The sequence below is a fragment of the Protomyctophum bolini genome (assembly GCF_963924005.1).
Source record: "Protomyctophum bolini genome assembly, chromosome: 11".
Taxonomy (NCBI): domain Eukaryota; kingdom Metazoa; phylum Chordata; class Actinopteri; order Myctophiformes; family Myctophidae; genus Protomyctophum; species Protomyctophum bolini.
The window spans coordinates 25,902,408-25,917,414 of record NC_137872.1 but is presented as its reverse complement, the minus strand read 5'-3'; the positions used below and the strand labels follow the sequence as shown (position 1 = coordinate 25,917,414).

Sequence of the window (15,007 nt, the reverse complement as noted above, 5' to 3'; positions counted from 1 at the left end):
AGTAGGGCCATTCGAGCCGCAAGCGGAGCCTGCAATACCACCGTTGCCCAGGTGGAGCCTGCAGAACCACTGCAGCTCAAGAAACCACCACTCCTGAATGAAGTGTCTGGTGCTGGGAGTCTGGTACAATGCACAGGTCCTGGCTGCACCTTGTGAGAGCAGGAGTGGACCTGGTGAGACGTAGGAGGGGCCCGGACAGGAGTCAACCCACCACATTGCCAGAATTGTACCTCCCAGTCCCGGCAGAGTAGTTCTGGAGTGGATCCAACGGATTGTGTGGCCCTGGTCTTTCCCTAGTGTGTCTGATCGAGGGTAGCTGGGACGTAAGTCGGGACTTGATCACCCCGGCTGGATCACCCGAGTGAGGGGTATGATGTTCACGAGACCCGAAACCTTGGGATACATCACTGAGGATACGTCCCAGGTGCATCCAAGCGATGTATTTTCGTTTTGTTCTTGGCTGCGGACCCCCATCTGAAAATACTTTAAGCTGGGGACCCAATAAGATTTGTGTTTAGCTTTAGCCAACCAAACCAACCAAGGTAACTGTAACAGTGGTCCTCCGTTACTTATATTTGGCGCATTTATGCTTATTTTGCACACATGTTGTACCAGTGTTTGATTGAAGTATTTATATTTGCACAGCATACTGTAGTCAGTTGTATTTGCACACAAAGGAAAAGTCATGAATTGAACTGGTTTATTGAAAGTATTATGAACATGGGAGTTGTTTCCTATCCGGCAGGATGGCCACTCACCTGGTCATGATGGGCAAGTGCAATACAGTTAAGAATGCAATAATGTGTCAGGGCAATAAGTACAATATGTAATATGAGACTGTGGTAATTGAATACTTACTGTTTCTGTTCTGTCTGTTCCAGTGTGTTCGGGCAAATTAGTCCCCAGGCTACCAGAACACCATATATTGGTCTGGACTGAACCACAGTGAAATGGCAAGGGGTTGTTTGAGTTATGCATTGGAGCTGCTAATGATAATGGGATATGTGGTTTATCTTGCAATAGTAAATTGATATTTACTTACCGGTGTAGTGATATAGATTTATAGGCTCATGTGATGTGGGTTATGTGGGGTTCAGAAGGGTTGCATGTTTGACCGGTAATATGGTAGAGTCGGCACTGATTGTTTCAGCTGCCTATAAAAGGCTGCCAGGAAGCACACACCCACTCAGTGTTAGATCAGTGAGAGGTCATGGTGGAGCTGCACACCAACATGCCCTATTTGTTTGCTGCTTGTGTCATGCCATTTCCCATGCTGTAACCTTCTTTTGGGAATAATCCATGGTGTGGCTGCATTTTACCTCCTGACTCTGTGCTCATTTCCAGCCTCTTATCGGGCCAACACTACAGTAAGTAACCAACATCACCTTTGGTTTGGGTTAGTTAGGGACTGAGAGAATAAGCTGTTGAGAGAATAACATCTGGTCATGCTCTGTGGCTGCCTGGCATGAATGAAAATACCGAGCTTCATCTTGGATCAAGATGGCCAGAGGAAATTATCTATTGACAAGGAAAGAGCAGAGGCTTTGTTATTGGGTCATAGATGGCTAACCTGAGAAGAGACTTGCCTCACAAGCACATTTGTTTCACAATGTATTGGGAACTTGTGAAGTCAATACCACCCCCATCTGGCGGAATCAGGTTAATGGATGGCAGGATCTTCAGTGATCAAGACTGCTCAGCTCAGCTGGTAACCTCACCAGACAATGTTTCAATAGGAACAGTGTTTAAAAAAAAGTCACCTTTGAATCTATGGGAAAGAAAAACAGAAGAGCAATATTCCTAGGTGAATGGGAATGTCAATGCAGGATGTGATCAGACTGTGTCGGTGAGGACAGTCCAGAACAGTCCACTACACAAACAGGGATATTATAGTAGGGTTGTGCATAAATCCCTTCACTACAAAGACAAATGCACATTTCAGAGTTCAGTGGTACAAACACCATAGACAGTGGTATACAGAGATGTGGTCTGATGAGTCATCCTTCCCCATATTTTGCACATGAAGTGGGCGAGTGCATCAGTGCATGTGTGGCATACATACACCAATAGAACCAACTGTATGGGCCTGAACGCTTAATCCGTACAGTGAGAGAGTCTGGTGATGGTGAATGTGGAGTGCGTTTTCCTTTGGGTCCACTTGTACCTCAGTGGTTCTCAACCAGTGGTCCGGGAACCACCCGTGGTCCTTGAGGGGTTCCAGGTGGTCCCCAGTTAAACTTAAAGGATGGAGAGCTGGTAACCAAATGAACCCTTTATAGAGCTTTAACTCTGAGTGCGTAACATGAAAAAGAGTTCAATTATTGTTAAACATCTGTAGCCTATTACTTAAAGGACAACTTTATTTTTTTTCAACCAAGGTTCATATTTTAGGTTGTTATTAGAGAAGGTAAAAGATGCGTGTTCATTTTCTTTTTCATTTGCTGCTTTCTTTCGGGGGCATTCAAACATGGGGCTAAATATGTATTTTTTTTACAAAATTTATAGCGATTTATTTTTGTATTATTTACTATAGTCCTACTAGACCCCAGGAAATTACATCTGGCCACAAAATATCACAGGATCTACTACTGAATGTGAAGGGGGATACTATAGGGGGATGCCATACTGTGTTGTATGGCTCAACAGGTCAGTTTGTCACCCCCTCGATAAAGTCACATAATACAGCATGGTGTGGCTTAAATGCAAAAAAGTCATGCTCTGACGTTTATTGGAGCTCCATTAGACAGACATTGTCTCTCTCTGTGACAACGTGCGTTAAACGTGGTTGCGTTTAGATTAAGCCGCTCGTCGTAGTGTTTTTTTTTATCGATTTTGACATTTTCATATCTGCGAGAGTGCCCCGTGGTCACTGCAGGGACACCAGGGCATGCCCGTAAGGCTCCATGTTCGGGCCTTACAGGCTCTGCAACTTTCGGTGCGGGTCCTTCAAATTGGACCCGTGAAGACCTTCGTGTCAGGGCTTAATAGGCAGCCAATCATGACTAGGTCGCTACTCCATGAGTGGCTACATTGGCCTAGGTGGCGTTTCAGAGTATGGGGTCAGACTCCCACTGGCTTAGGCGGCGTTTCAGAATATGCGGTCAGACTCCCATTGGCTTTTAAAAACACCTATGGGAGATTTTATGACTGATGTCATGTGTTGTGTTAGACACATGACATCCACCACCTAAGTCAAAACACCAAATGAGGGAATGTCCTTTGTTAGAATGGCGTTCCATCCATCCCTCAGTCTACAATCTATGCCAAGGCACACTGAAGTTATTCTGGTGGCTTGTGGTTACCAAGGCACTTCATTCATGTGTCACCCATCTGTATCTCTCTCTCTCTCACACACACACACACACACACACACACACACACGCACGCACGCACGCGCGCGCGCGCACACACACACACACACACACACACACACACACACACACACACACACACACACACACACACACACACACACACACACAGGTTAAATGTGCTGTAGTTTACTGTACATTATAATCATCCCATTGCACCATATGTAATTCCTGGCTCAAATGGGAACCGTGGGTTCATTCCCTGTAATTACACTGTACATAAATGACAGTTTCACTACTGACTTAGTCTTCCTGGACGCTCCCCAGAAATATGACTCCCAACATCGACTCCCTGACACAGACGGCCATGTGAGCACCCACCCCACCCCTCTGAGGAATATAGACCCCCTATTTATAGAGCTGGTGGTGGGGCCTGTAACCCTGGGCTCTGCATAAACTTTCATTGCATCCCTGGCAACGTTCTACGCACATTCTGACACACAGGAAAGAGAGGGTGTGTTTCTGTGTGTGTGTGTGTGTGTGTGCGAGGAAGTGTGAGAGGTTGAGTGTGTGAGAGAGAACAAAGTTTGAGGACTTCGCATGAGAGTCTAGGGGCCTGCAGTGGAGGGATTATGAGGACCGAGCCAAGCATGACAGGCAGGACAACAAACTCTTCCACCTGTTCTGTACTGAGGCCTGTCGTTTGAAGATTGTTACGCAGTTGGAGTCTATTTGTTGAGGACAACGTTCTGGCCATTAAGATCTTGCTTCGCTTTGGGGTTTTGCAGCAATAAGTTTGATCATCCACAAAGACAAAGAGCGAGGTGAAAAAAAATACCTTTTAGGATACAAAAACACCTTTTTTGTTTTCTTTTTTTTGTAACAGCTTTACATTTTCATTATTGCATTAACTTATGGAGTAGCTTACTTAATCATGATTATGTACAGAAATTTGACTTTTAAATTAAAAACTGATTGCATGCCAATATAACAGCTTTATATAGTTTATTTTATTTTATTCGACTTACTCATTTGCTGTTAGCTACTGTATGTTTTATCATACTGTGGCTCAATGTAACTTGAGATCTGCTGTGCACCCCAGTAATTACATAGCACAGTAGCACATGCAGGACGATTTCTAGAGACATTTGTAATTAAGCACAATTCTATTTATAAAAAGCAACCAGGCAAAGGGCGAGGTCTCCATCGAAGGAGAACAGGAGGCCACAATAAGGACACCCGCGCAGAGACGTGGAGTGGAGGCCTGAACTTCCACTGGCCAAAATCCGTGGCATATAAGGGACAACGGACACCATGGACTCCCAAGGAGGACATTACCTCAACAAGGCAGCTGTGCTGTCACCATTAGGCGCAACTCGCATGTGTCAACTTCTGCTGGGCTGCACTGTTATCGCCCTAGTGTCCCACAGTGCGGGATACAGCCACAGCTATGGGGACTTCTGCATGTTCGTGTGGTGTTTCTGCTTCATCGTATCACTGGTGATATTCGCCGTGGACGTGACGCGACTCCATGGCTGCATGCCCATCTCCTGGGACAACTTCACCGTGGCCTTCGCCATGCTGTCCACACTCATGTACGTCACGGCCTCCGTCGTCTACCCGGTCTACTTCCTCCAAGCAGAGTGTCCCCTGGACGATTGCGAGGTCAGGGACTACCGGATCGCCGTCACCGTCTGCTCCAGTGTTTGCTGTTTCCCCTACGGGGCAGAGGTGTTCCTGACGCGCGCCAAGTCGGGCACCGTGGTGGGCTACATGGCCACGGTGTCGGGCCTACTCAAGGTGGTTCAGGCCTTCGTGGCTTGCATCATCTTTGGCGCCCTGGCCAACAACAGCGAGTACACCAACTTCATCGCCACCCAGTACTGCGTGGTGGTCTACAGCCTGTGCTTCACCATCACTGTGGTGGTGGTGGCCGTGACCGTGTCGGGGAGGACCTCTGCCCTGCGCATCCCGTTCGACCGCTTCGTGGTCATCTACACGTTCTTCGCTGTTCTCCTGTACCTCAGCACCGCGCTGATCTGGCCCATCTTCAGCTTTGACAAAAAGTACGGCAACACGGACCGCCCCACGGACTGCCCACCGGAGCAGTGTACCTGGGACACCAAGGTGGTGGTGGCGGTCTTTAGCAATGTCAACTTGATTCTCTACTTCATTGACCTGGTCTATTCCCAGAGGATCCGCTTTATCTCCAGCCAAGCTGCTGTTTGACAAACTTTGCACTTTACCTCAGAGATACCCAGACGAACAGAACAACACTGAGGCCTCGCCGTGAAACGCTCTGTGCAGATTCCAGTCAGACCCGAATGAATGGTTTCATGAGAACTGGTCTGGACCCAGGAGATAACCAGACCTGGGTATTTGTGGGAGAACTGGGCCCATGGGAAGGGGCATGGTTCATAGAAGTACTGTATCTTATGAGGTTACATTTGGTAAGAAGCTTTGAAATCAAATCCCATTTCCACAAATCTTACTATTTCAAAGAAGCAGGGGTTATATTTGGTTCACAGTGTTTCACACACTGCACACACATGACCTCCCACCCCAACTATGGGCAAAGAAAGGTATTTCGCATGAACAATCGTATACAGGTTGTTACAGATATACATTTGAATAGGGCCCATTTCCTTCAGGCCTGTTCACACCCGGGCCCAGTTCACTTGCATCCATGTAAATGACTCAGCCATAATGTAGATTGATGATTCCATGGTGTGTGTTCTTTTTGTATTCATTATTTCTATTAGTATTAAACATCTGTCATATGCAGCGAAGCTAATAGTATTATTTGTGGTATATATGCCTATAAGGCTTTCCCCCAGTATTGCAGTGGGCAGGAAATCCCTGCTAGGTGTGTTGTGCTGATTAGTTGATTCTTGCCACGTTGCCTTTAGAGGTAATGTTGGGTTTATCTCAATGGATTCTCTCACTTTATAATTCTCAAACGTCATCACTGGTCTCAAACATAAAGGGGGGGAGAATTAAACACTGAATGGTTGAGAGAACGGTTGAATTGAAGAATATAGCAGCCGTATAACTTATAAGTCTCCAGTATACACTGAAAATAGGAATAAGAATGTTTTTTGACCAACAACTGCTATGCATCCGAAATAATTTCTGCTATTTACAGAATTAATTCTAATTATTCCAACTGCCAACATATTTCTTGAGGCAGTTACATCTACCCCATATACCATCTACCTAGTATTTAAAAGTTAAATATGCTTTTGATTTTATCATTTGAATGTGATATTGAAATGAAGCTTAATCTGACTTGCAGTATTGAGGATATAGTATTAAGAAGATTGTTGTTTTCCCCCCTAAGCACATTGACAGTTAAATGGAATGTACAGTAATAAAACACACTTCCATAATTCTGTTCTGCTCAATAAACAGAGCAGTGTGGTCTCTTGGTTTCCATGTGAATGGCTTTGAGTGAGAGAACAGGTATTGGACCTTGATAGAACCATTACGGTGAAAATAGAAGATCTACAATCTCACAACATTGTGCATTGTGAGCATATACAGTAGTAGTGGTGTAGAGCAAAAAAATGTAGGGGGCCTATGGTCCAGTCAACTAAGTAGTAAGTACAGGGTTTACGTGATTTGCTGTTAACTATTTTATCAGAGAGTTGTAAGCACATAGAACAGTGGGTGTTGGGATAAGTGCATTGCACTTTTTTAGTGTGGGCTACCCACACACCAAGCCAACATTCAGACTTACTTTATTGACACAATGTTTCAATCCATGGCAGAGATCTTTGTCAGGTCAATTTAAAACAATAAGTCTTTCAGTATAGACTGTATGTCACCTGATGTGTAGCCTCAGGGACCGCAGCCGGTTACCTGATGTGCGACCTGAACTGAGGTAAGAATAGACACAGGAAGAGCTTAATGCAATACTAGAGATCATACATATAGTAGTAGTAGTAGTAGTACTGTAGTAGTAGTAGTAAACAAAAACAATACATGTTTCTGTCTTAAGCTACTACAGTATAGAACGTGAAGAGTCTAAAAGGGGAGGAAATTTAGATGACCCATTGCCCCAGAGATAAACTATTAAGATACTGTGCTTACTGTATATATTTAATCTGGGTACCGAGGCTAATATTTCACATCTCCAAAAGGTTTCAATCAGGAAAACGAACTGAGACATTTCTAATTAACTATAATTTACTATAGTTCAACGGTGTGAATTGTTCTCTATTGCTGTATTATTGTATTGATCACTTCCCAGTTCCCACATATTTGTCTTACTTGAAATTTGAAGCATGAGCTTTTACAGGTTGTATACTTGTTATCTTTTATTTTATTATTTATTCTCTTAATGATGTTTTTGAGTGAAGTACTTTGAATTACCTTGTTATTGAAATGTGCTATGCAAATAAACTTGCCTTTTATAATTTCCACTTATGATAAAGCATTACACTTATTTACAACAGGGTCCACCATTTTCAATTCATCAGAACATTTAGAGACGTGCAAATATACACTTCTATTTAAAATAACAAGAAATCATTATAAAGAAAGTAAAGTGGAAGGTTCTAAACCAACTATGCGGGTAAGGCATGGCATACGTTAGGGCCCATAGTCTTCAACAGTAGTTGTAGACAACAGCGGGCATCATTTCCACATTATTATCAACACTTGCCATTATAACAATCCCACTTGAGGGCAAGTAAAGTTCTACAAACAGTGATGTATTGTTTTAAACATTTTGTACAAGAACTTCAGTTTATTGGAGCAATTTCAGATTCTTTGTTCCACAAGGAAGCATGCTCGGGCCTTTGCCGTTCCTAATGTATGTAAATAACATGACATACTGTATGAGCTTGTGACTGTAATTTGTTCCTGTTCTCGGATGACTCTGCCCTGCTAGTCTTGGACAGGGACAAATTGCAGGTTGAAAAGGCCCTCGATCAGCTCTGCACATGGCTTGCTGTTAACAAACTTATACACCCGGGAAAAACTGAATCCATTCTCTTTGGATCAAATAGTAATCTCAGCAAGGCCGACAGCTTCTCAGTTAAAGTGGGTGACAATATTAACACAAGAAAATGTGAAATTACTTAGCTATATGCTCAAAGAGCACTTACGGGTGGCTGCATTTCTAAACTGGACCCTGTAAAAAAGTTAAAGTAGCAGTTACTTTGGGCTTGTTTATCTGTAAAGACAGACCGATTCATCGGGCCGATTCATTCATCGGTCTGATTGATTAATCGAACCGATGCAGATTAATCTAAAAACAACTCAAATCGGCCGATACCGATGTGTTTGCCGATTAATCTCCCATCACTACCTCTAATGGCTCCTGATGAGCCGTTGTGTGTGTCTGTGTGTATCTACAAGCGCAGCCTATAAGGCACTACAATATACTGCAAATGCATCATTTACCTCACAATTTAGGTATGCCTATACTTTCATTTGAGACACACACTAGCCAACACTTATAGGGCTTACTGCTTCTTTGGCTTTGTAGAGAGTTCATTGTCCTCCCTCCACATATCGCTACAGTTGTATTAGTCTTAGTTTCTAGACAAAATTGTTCCAAAGTAACTATTTATGCATATTTTGAAGATCACGTGAAAAGCTCACGAGAGAGTAAATATTGCACTTCAAGCTTGGTTTTAGATGTTAGTTGTACGAACACAAGACCACTGGCAGGAAGCATCAATCCTTAATCACTGATTCTCACTAGATGGATCCGGATCCACCAGGTAAACCAAATTTAATGCTGTTCTGTTTTACATAGATTGCACACCAAGGATGTGATGAATATATCCTAATGTAATTAACATAATTATATTATTGAAACTTACTGGTTCAACTCAACTTAATTAAACTCAACTTGTGACAATGCAAGTGTAAAAACCTGTAGGTACAGCATAAAAAACTAAAGTTGATTGAAATTCTCAGACATTCAGGGTTAGCCAGTATCAGCCACACACACATTGAGCTAATTTGATTGATGGAAGATGTTAAAAACTGCAGAGTTGGCTAATAAGCAGTGGTACCGCCACTGCTTATTAAATGTAGTGGAATAAAAGTACAATATTTGCCTCTGAGATGTAGTGGAGTAGAAGTAAAAGTAAATTGGTAGGTAAAAAGTAAAGTACAAATACCTCAAAAGTAGAATAGTTAAGTATAAATGTACTAGTTACTTTCCACCACTGCTAATAAGGTGCATGTTATTTGTTTAGGTCATAAGTTCATAATTTATGCAGCTTAATGCATTGTGAGCCTTGGAAAGGCTACTGTTTATCACTTTCCCACACAGGCTCCAACACACGCATGCACACACACACACACACACACACACACACACACACACACACACACACACACACACACACACACACACACACACACACACACACACACACACACACAGGCTTCGATCCTCAAGAAACTTAAGAATGGCTATTTTTTTCCTTCATTCCACCTGTTACATTTGAGAGTGTGACCACTGACCACATGCTATTTTCCCCCCTCAATTGCTGCTGATCGAACAGCATCAGAATTGTCTGCATGGACATCATCATTCACCGTAACTGCGTCTGCAGAGGTCATAACACCTGACCTCACTGCGTCTACAGAGGCCGTAACACCTGACCTCACTGCGTCTGCAGAGGTCATAACACCTGACCTAACTGCGTCTACAGAGGTCATAACACCTGACCTCACTGCGTCTGCAGAGGTCATAACACCTGATCTCACTGCGTCTACAGAGGTCATAACACCTGACCTCACTGCGTCTGCAGAGGTCATAACACCTGACCTCACTGCGTCTACAGAGGTCATAACACCTGACCTCACTGCGTCTGCAGAGGCCGTAACACCTGACCTCACTGCGTCTGCAGAGGTCATAACACCTGACCTAACTGCGTCTGCAGAGGTCATAACACCTGACCTCACTGCGTCTGCAGAGGTCATAACACCTGACCTAACTGCGTCTGCAGAGGACTTAATAGAGTTGGTGAGAACCTTTTTTTGTTTGTTTTCTTCCTACCTTGTTTTCGTCTAGATAACATGAGCACAAATCGTGTGATTGTTAAAGAGCACTGAAACCATATTTTCCATATAATAATTCTATCTTGGCATCTAATTATAAGATGGCATTGGCACTATATCAGTCTACTCACTCTGCGTCTCATTGGTGGGCTATGCACAGTTCAAAAACCTGCTTACCAATGACATCATCGATGGGGATTCCAAGCTAATAGAAACTACAGCCTTTCTCTTCCTGGCTGAAATAGAAGCCAGTGTTCTTGCATTCATTACAAAAATACGAACATTGAAATCTTGCTTGAAATGACAAAACCTTACCAATGATGGCACTGGCAAGTTTCTGAACTGCCCTGTTTCTCCACTGCCCTCTGACAGAGAGCGAATAGATATGGTGCATTTTTATAAGGAGCATTATTGAGGACAAATTTTACTTAGACTGGTTGAAATTGTGTGATGAGGTCCATTATGTCAATTTATGTCAAAGGAGAGATCATTTGCTAAGGCCATGTCAATAGTTTATATAGGCCCTACGCTATTATTGGGATGTTATTCTAAAGTTGCAATTATTCCTCATTTACCACTCATTTTGATAAGGAATGACAAATAGACATAACTGTAGTTCCTTTTTCCACAGGGTGACTTACCCGTTTTCCTGTTTGCGTTATCTGTTCTCATTTAGCCTACTGTATTTTGTAAAGCACTGTGTGAGCACTATCTGTGAGACGATATAAATAAAATAGACTTACTTACTTTACTTTGTTACTTTTGTTTTAACAATAAGGATGGCGATACTCAGCGAGAAACCTACACCGGTAAATTCCAGTACTATGTGATCATTGTTAACAGCATTGTTGACTTTGCAAAAGTCCTGCGGTTTCCCTATCTTGCCTTTAAGAATGGTGGGGGTGAGTACACTGTCTAAATTGCCATTGAACTATGCAAAACAACAATAAGAACAAAACTGTTATTTATTATACTGTGTGTGTGTGTGTGTGTGTGTGTGTGTGTGTGTGTGTGTGTGTGTGTGTGTGTGTGTGTGTGTGTGTGTGTGTGTGTGTGTGTGTATATATATATATATATTTACTCTCTATTTTCCCACCATGCCCACCCTCCCTGTGACCAGGTGCCTTCTGCCTCGCCTATCTTGTGATGCTGGCGGTGTTTGGAATGCCTCTGTTCTTCATGAAGAGTGCCATCGCACAGTTCTGCAGTCAAGGAGAGGTCAAGATATGGAATTCAGTGCCAATGCTCACAGGTTTAAGTGTACTCATTTTGTTAGCTTATGGCTAATTAATTTCTTCATATTCATTCTTATACCATTAAATCAGTTTTAAGCAGTAATTGTGCTATGGATTGTTCTGTCTTGACAGAATGGAGAAATATGCCTTGAATACCATTTTAAGACTTTAAAGGTTTTTTCTTCCCCAGGTGTTGGAGTAGCCAACGTGGTGGTAAATGCAGTCGTGTCCATCTATTATCCTGTGATGATCGCCTACAGCCTGTTCTATTTGTTTTCTTCCTGGACATCTACTCTGCCATGGAGCGTGTGCTCCAATGCCACCTTCGGTTGGTAAACCAGTTTTTTTATGCTTCTAGTTCTTATTATCTGCAGAAAAGATTGCTTCACAAGAACAGTTTGAAGTCGTGCAACTGTATGCAATATGATGTATTTGGAAAATGATACATACTATACACACTTGATCAGAACCTTCATTAACTTGGTATCTGTTCCTTTTTTCACTGGGAAATGTTAAGTGTCGAACATCAGCTGCAGTGAACAATTCTGGGAGTAAGTATTATTGTTGTTGTTGTCATACTTTTGCTAAACTAATTCTCTGGATTTCACTGTTCACAATCCCTCTGACCACCGTCTATCCCTCCTCCCTCCCTCCTCAGTCAGGCACTGAGACGGTCCAGTGGTCTTGATGATACGGGGCCAGTTATCTGGTACCTTGCCCTCATTCTGCTGTTGGTGTGGTTCCTCACCGCTGCCTTCATGATCAAAGGCGTCAATGCAACGGCAACAGTACTGTACATCTCCTGTCTCTCCCTGATGGCTTTTCCTCTGCTACATTGTGTTGTACTGTACACCTCTTGTCTCTCCCTGATGGCTACATTGTGTTGAAACACAAGGTCATATTTAGTTTGACACACATTTCAATGACCCCACAAATTGACTTCAGTCAATCTGGCCCCGGAAATGTTCTCACAATGTAACTCAAACAGATACATGTGAAATCAGACAGAGATATCTATAAGCAAACTCTTAATTCCTCAGTTCCACAGTATACAAGTTTGAGTTGTACGAACAGCAGATGCATTCACCTACTTTATTATCTAATTATCTTTAATTAATACAACTTATTTTCCACACCACAGATGGTGGTAGTGTATTCACAATGGTTAGTGTTTCAGTGGTTAGCCTATACACATACATAACCTGCAATAGAATTATGACTTGAAGTAGCCTAAAGTAGATAGATTGTGCATTACATTCACCCACCGATGCCGGAGGAAACCATGCAAGCAAACCTGCACATCGGGTGCAATTTGGGGTTCAGAGTCTTGCTCAAGGACACTTCGACACTAACTTTGGGGGAGCCTGCGGGGTTGAACTGGGAACCTTGCGGTTAACATCCGTCATCCGGTCACTCTACCCCTAAGCCACAGCCACCATAAAAAGATTTTCTCGAAACTACCGTAACAATCATGTTTAAAAGAATAGATAATAATATATGGTATACTATATGGTATACTAGGTCAATATTTTGTGCCAGTTTTTGCATGTTTCTCTTCTATCTGACCAGTGGGTGAGTTTGGAATCTCTAATCTAGGCTCTTGACTTGCTGGGAGAACATACAGTACTGTACATTACAGTACATCTTCCTTGTATTCACTATTCAGTGTGTATGTTTGTTCTTTTTCTCCCCCAGGTGGGGACTATCACAGCCATAGGTCCTTTGGTAGTGCTGGTCACCCTGCTGTTCTATGGTTTAACACTAGAGGGTGCTAAAGATGGGATTGCATACTACATTGGCTCTGATTCCAATATGACAAAACTTCAGGAATCAACAGTAAGGACATGTGCACACACATGCACACACACACACACATTTGGACAGGACATTGAATATTATTGGACATTATTATTATATTATTATTTATTATTATTGGATATGAATGCAAAGTAAATACACCGGATTTAGCAAAAATGCTAGTTTACATCCGCAGTCCCCACACAAAACAGGCAGACAGTGAAACAAATTACACTAGGAAACAAAGCATAAAAACATGTATACAAAAGCAATGCACAAATGTATAAAGTTGATCTATTATTTAGCTGTGGTTTTATAGGGCAATACAGACTACTATTGCTACTCATTCTATTGAAATTAGATAATTATTATGTGAATTGTTTAGTGATGTTTGTTTTGAATATAATGACAAGATTGACAAGGCAAGACTTTTATTTTTAACTAAAATGTTTAGTGTAACATAAAATGTTTGTGTTTATCTTCTTTTATTTTTCCTGTTCTTCTTTTTAGCTTTTGTTCCATCCAGAAAATAGTGTTCAAAAATCCTGCTTTGTGATTTCTCTCTGCTGTATGTGATTGGGATTTAGGTGTGGCTGGATGCAACTACTCAGATCTGCTTTACTCTAGCTGATATTGCAACCGCGACATCCTACAACAAGTTCCATAACAATATGTTTCTGGACACCATTTGTGTGTCCCTCATCATTGATTTAGGTAAGTACCCAGTAGAAAGAGCATGATATGTAGTGTTATGGGATTGCAAAGTATAGTACAAATCCTACATCACTGGGGAGTCATGATGAAAACATATTGGTATAATTCGCTTCTGAAATTTTACAAAAGAAAAGCCTAAAATCATGATGAAGACATTATCCAATCGAATTTTGATATGCCCAAAATAGACATTAACTAGACAAAATGTATAGCCCCACAGTGCATTGCTGTGTAGGCCTAGTATACAATTGAAACACTGATATGTGGGTTTAAGTGAGGTGAAGTAGAAATGCAATGGATCCTTGAAGTGAATGCATGCGGTATCCTAACAAAGAGTTTATTTACCAATGGCTGTCACATTGTTACTGTATTAACCCAAATTGTTTTTTGTCGTATCTCCTGCAAGGCTTCAATGTGATTGCCGGCTTTCCCATCTTTTGTATTTTGGGCCACATGGCTCACATCTCTGGGAAGCTTATTACTGATGTTGCCCAGGAAGGTGAGATAACATATTCTAAATGCCAATATTGTAAATCATTTATATAAAAATCATTGGTGGTCAGCAATCAGCATTTCTCATTTCTGTATGCATTTGTGTGTAGGATATGGTTTGGCATTCATTGCATATGCAGATGCCCTGGCAGAACTTCCTTACGCTCCCCTATGGTCCAGTCTATTCTTTGTGATGCTGTTCTTCATTGGTCTTGGCTCCCACGTTCCCGGGGTTGGTGAGTTTCAGATCAACCAATAATGTCTATGGCTATTCAACCACCAGATGGGATTTATCCTTAACCACATTAAACCGATGCCTAATCTTCAACGATACTAGCAGTCCTTAACCTAAATCTAAATGTCTATAATCTTAAACACACCTTTAACAGTTTGTAGACAACAGTTTGAAGATTTTATTGTCTTGTAATCATT

The 15,007-nt window shown here is 42.1% G+C and overlaps 2 protein-coding genes across 2 annotated transcripts in view; both read left to right on the top strand.

The window, feature by feature from the left end:
• The first annotated feature begins 3,865 nt into the window (after positions 1-3,865).
• myadml2 (myeloid associated differentiation marker like 2) lies at positions 3,866-7,733 on the top strand. The gene is made up of 2 exons (XM_080775612.1): positions 3,866-4,135; positions 4,492-7,733. Exon 2 carries the CDS (start codon positions 4,626-4,628, stop codon positions 5,538-5,540), a length of 915 nt encoding a protein of 304 aa, XP_080631738.1. The 5' UTR covers positions 3,866-4,135; positions 4,492-4,625; the 3' UTR covers positions 5,541-7,733.
• A 1,291-nt stretch (positions 7,734-9,024) lies between these two features.
• Positions 9,025-15,007, top strand: part of LOC308323383 (sodium- and chloride-dependent neutral and basic amino acid transporter B(0+)-like) — a gene marked incomplete at both ends in the record, with an annotated part of 8,151 nt that continues 2,168 nt past the window's right edge. The window contains 11 exons of the mRNA XM_080775111.1: positions 9,025-9,043; positions 10,055-10,302; positions 11,131-11,239; positions 11,458-11,589; positions 11,763-11,900; positions 12,090-12,123; positions 12,231-12,360; positions 13,268-13,408; positions 13,957-14,083; positions 14,490-14,582; positions 14,686-14,811. Coding sequence (XP_080631237.1) covers positions 9,025-9,043; positions 10,055-10,302; positions 11,131-11,239; positions 11,458-11,589; positions 11,763-11,900; positions 12,090-12,123; positions 12,231-12,360; positions 13,268-13,408; positions 13,957-14,083; positions 14,490-14,582; positions 14,686-14,811 — 1,297 coding nt within the window. The remainder of the gene's footprint in view (positions 9,044-10,054; positions 10,303-11,130; positions 11,240-11,457; positions 11,590-11,762; positions 11,901-12,089; positions 12,124-12,230; positions 12,361-13,267; positions 13,409-13,956; positions 14,084-14,489; positions 14,583-14,685; positions 14,812-15,007) is intronic.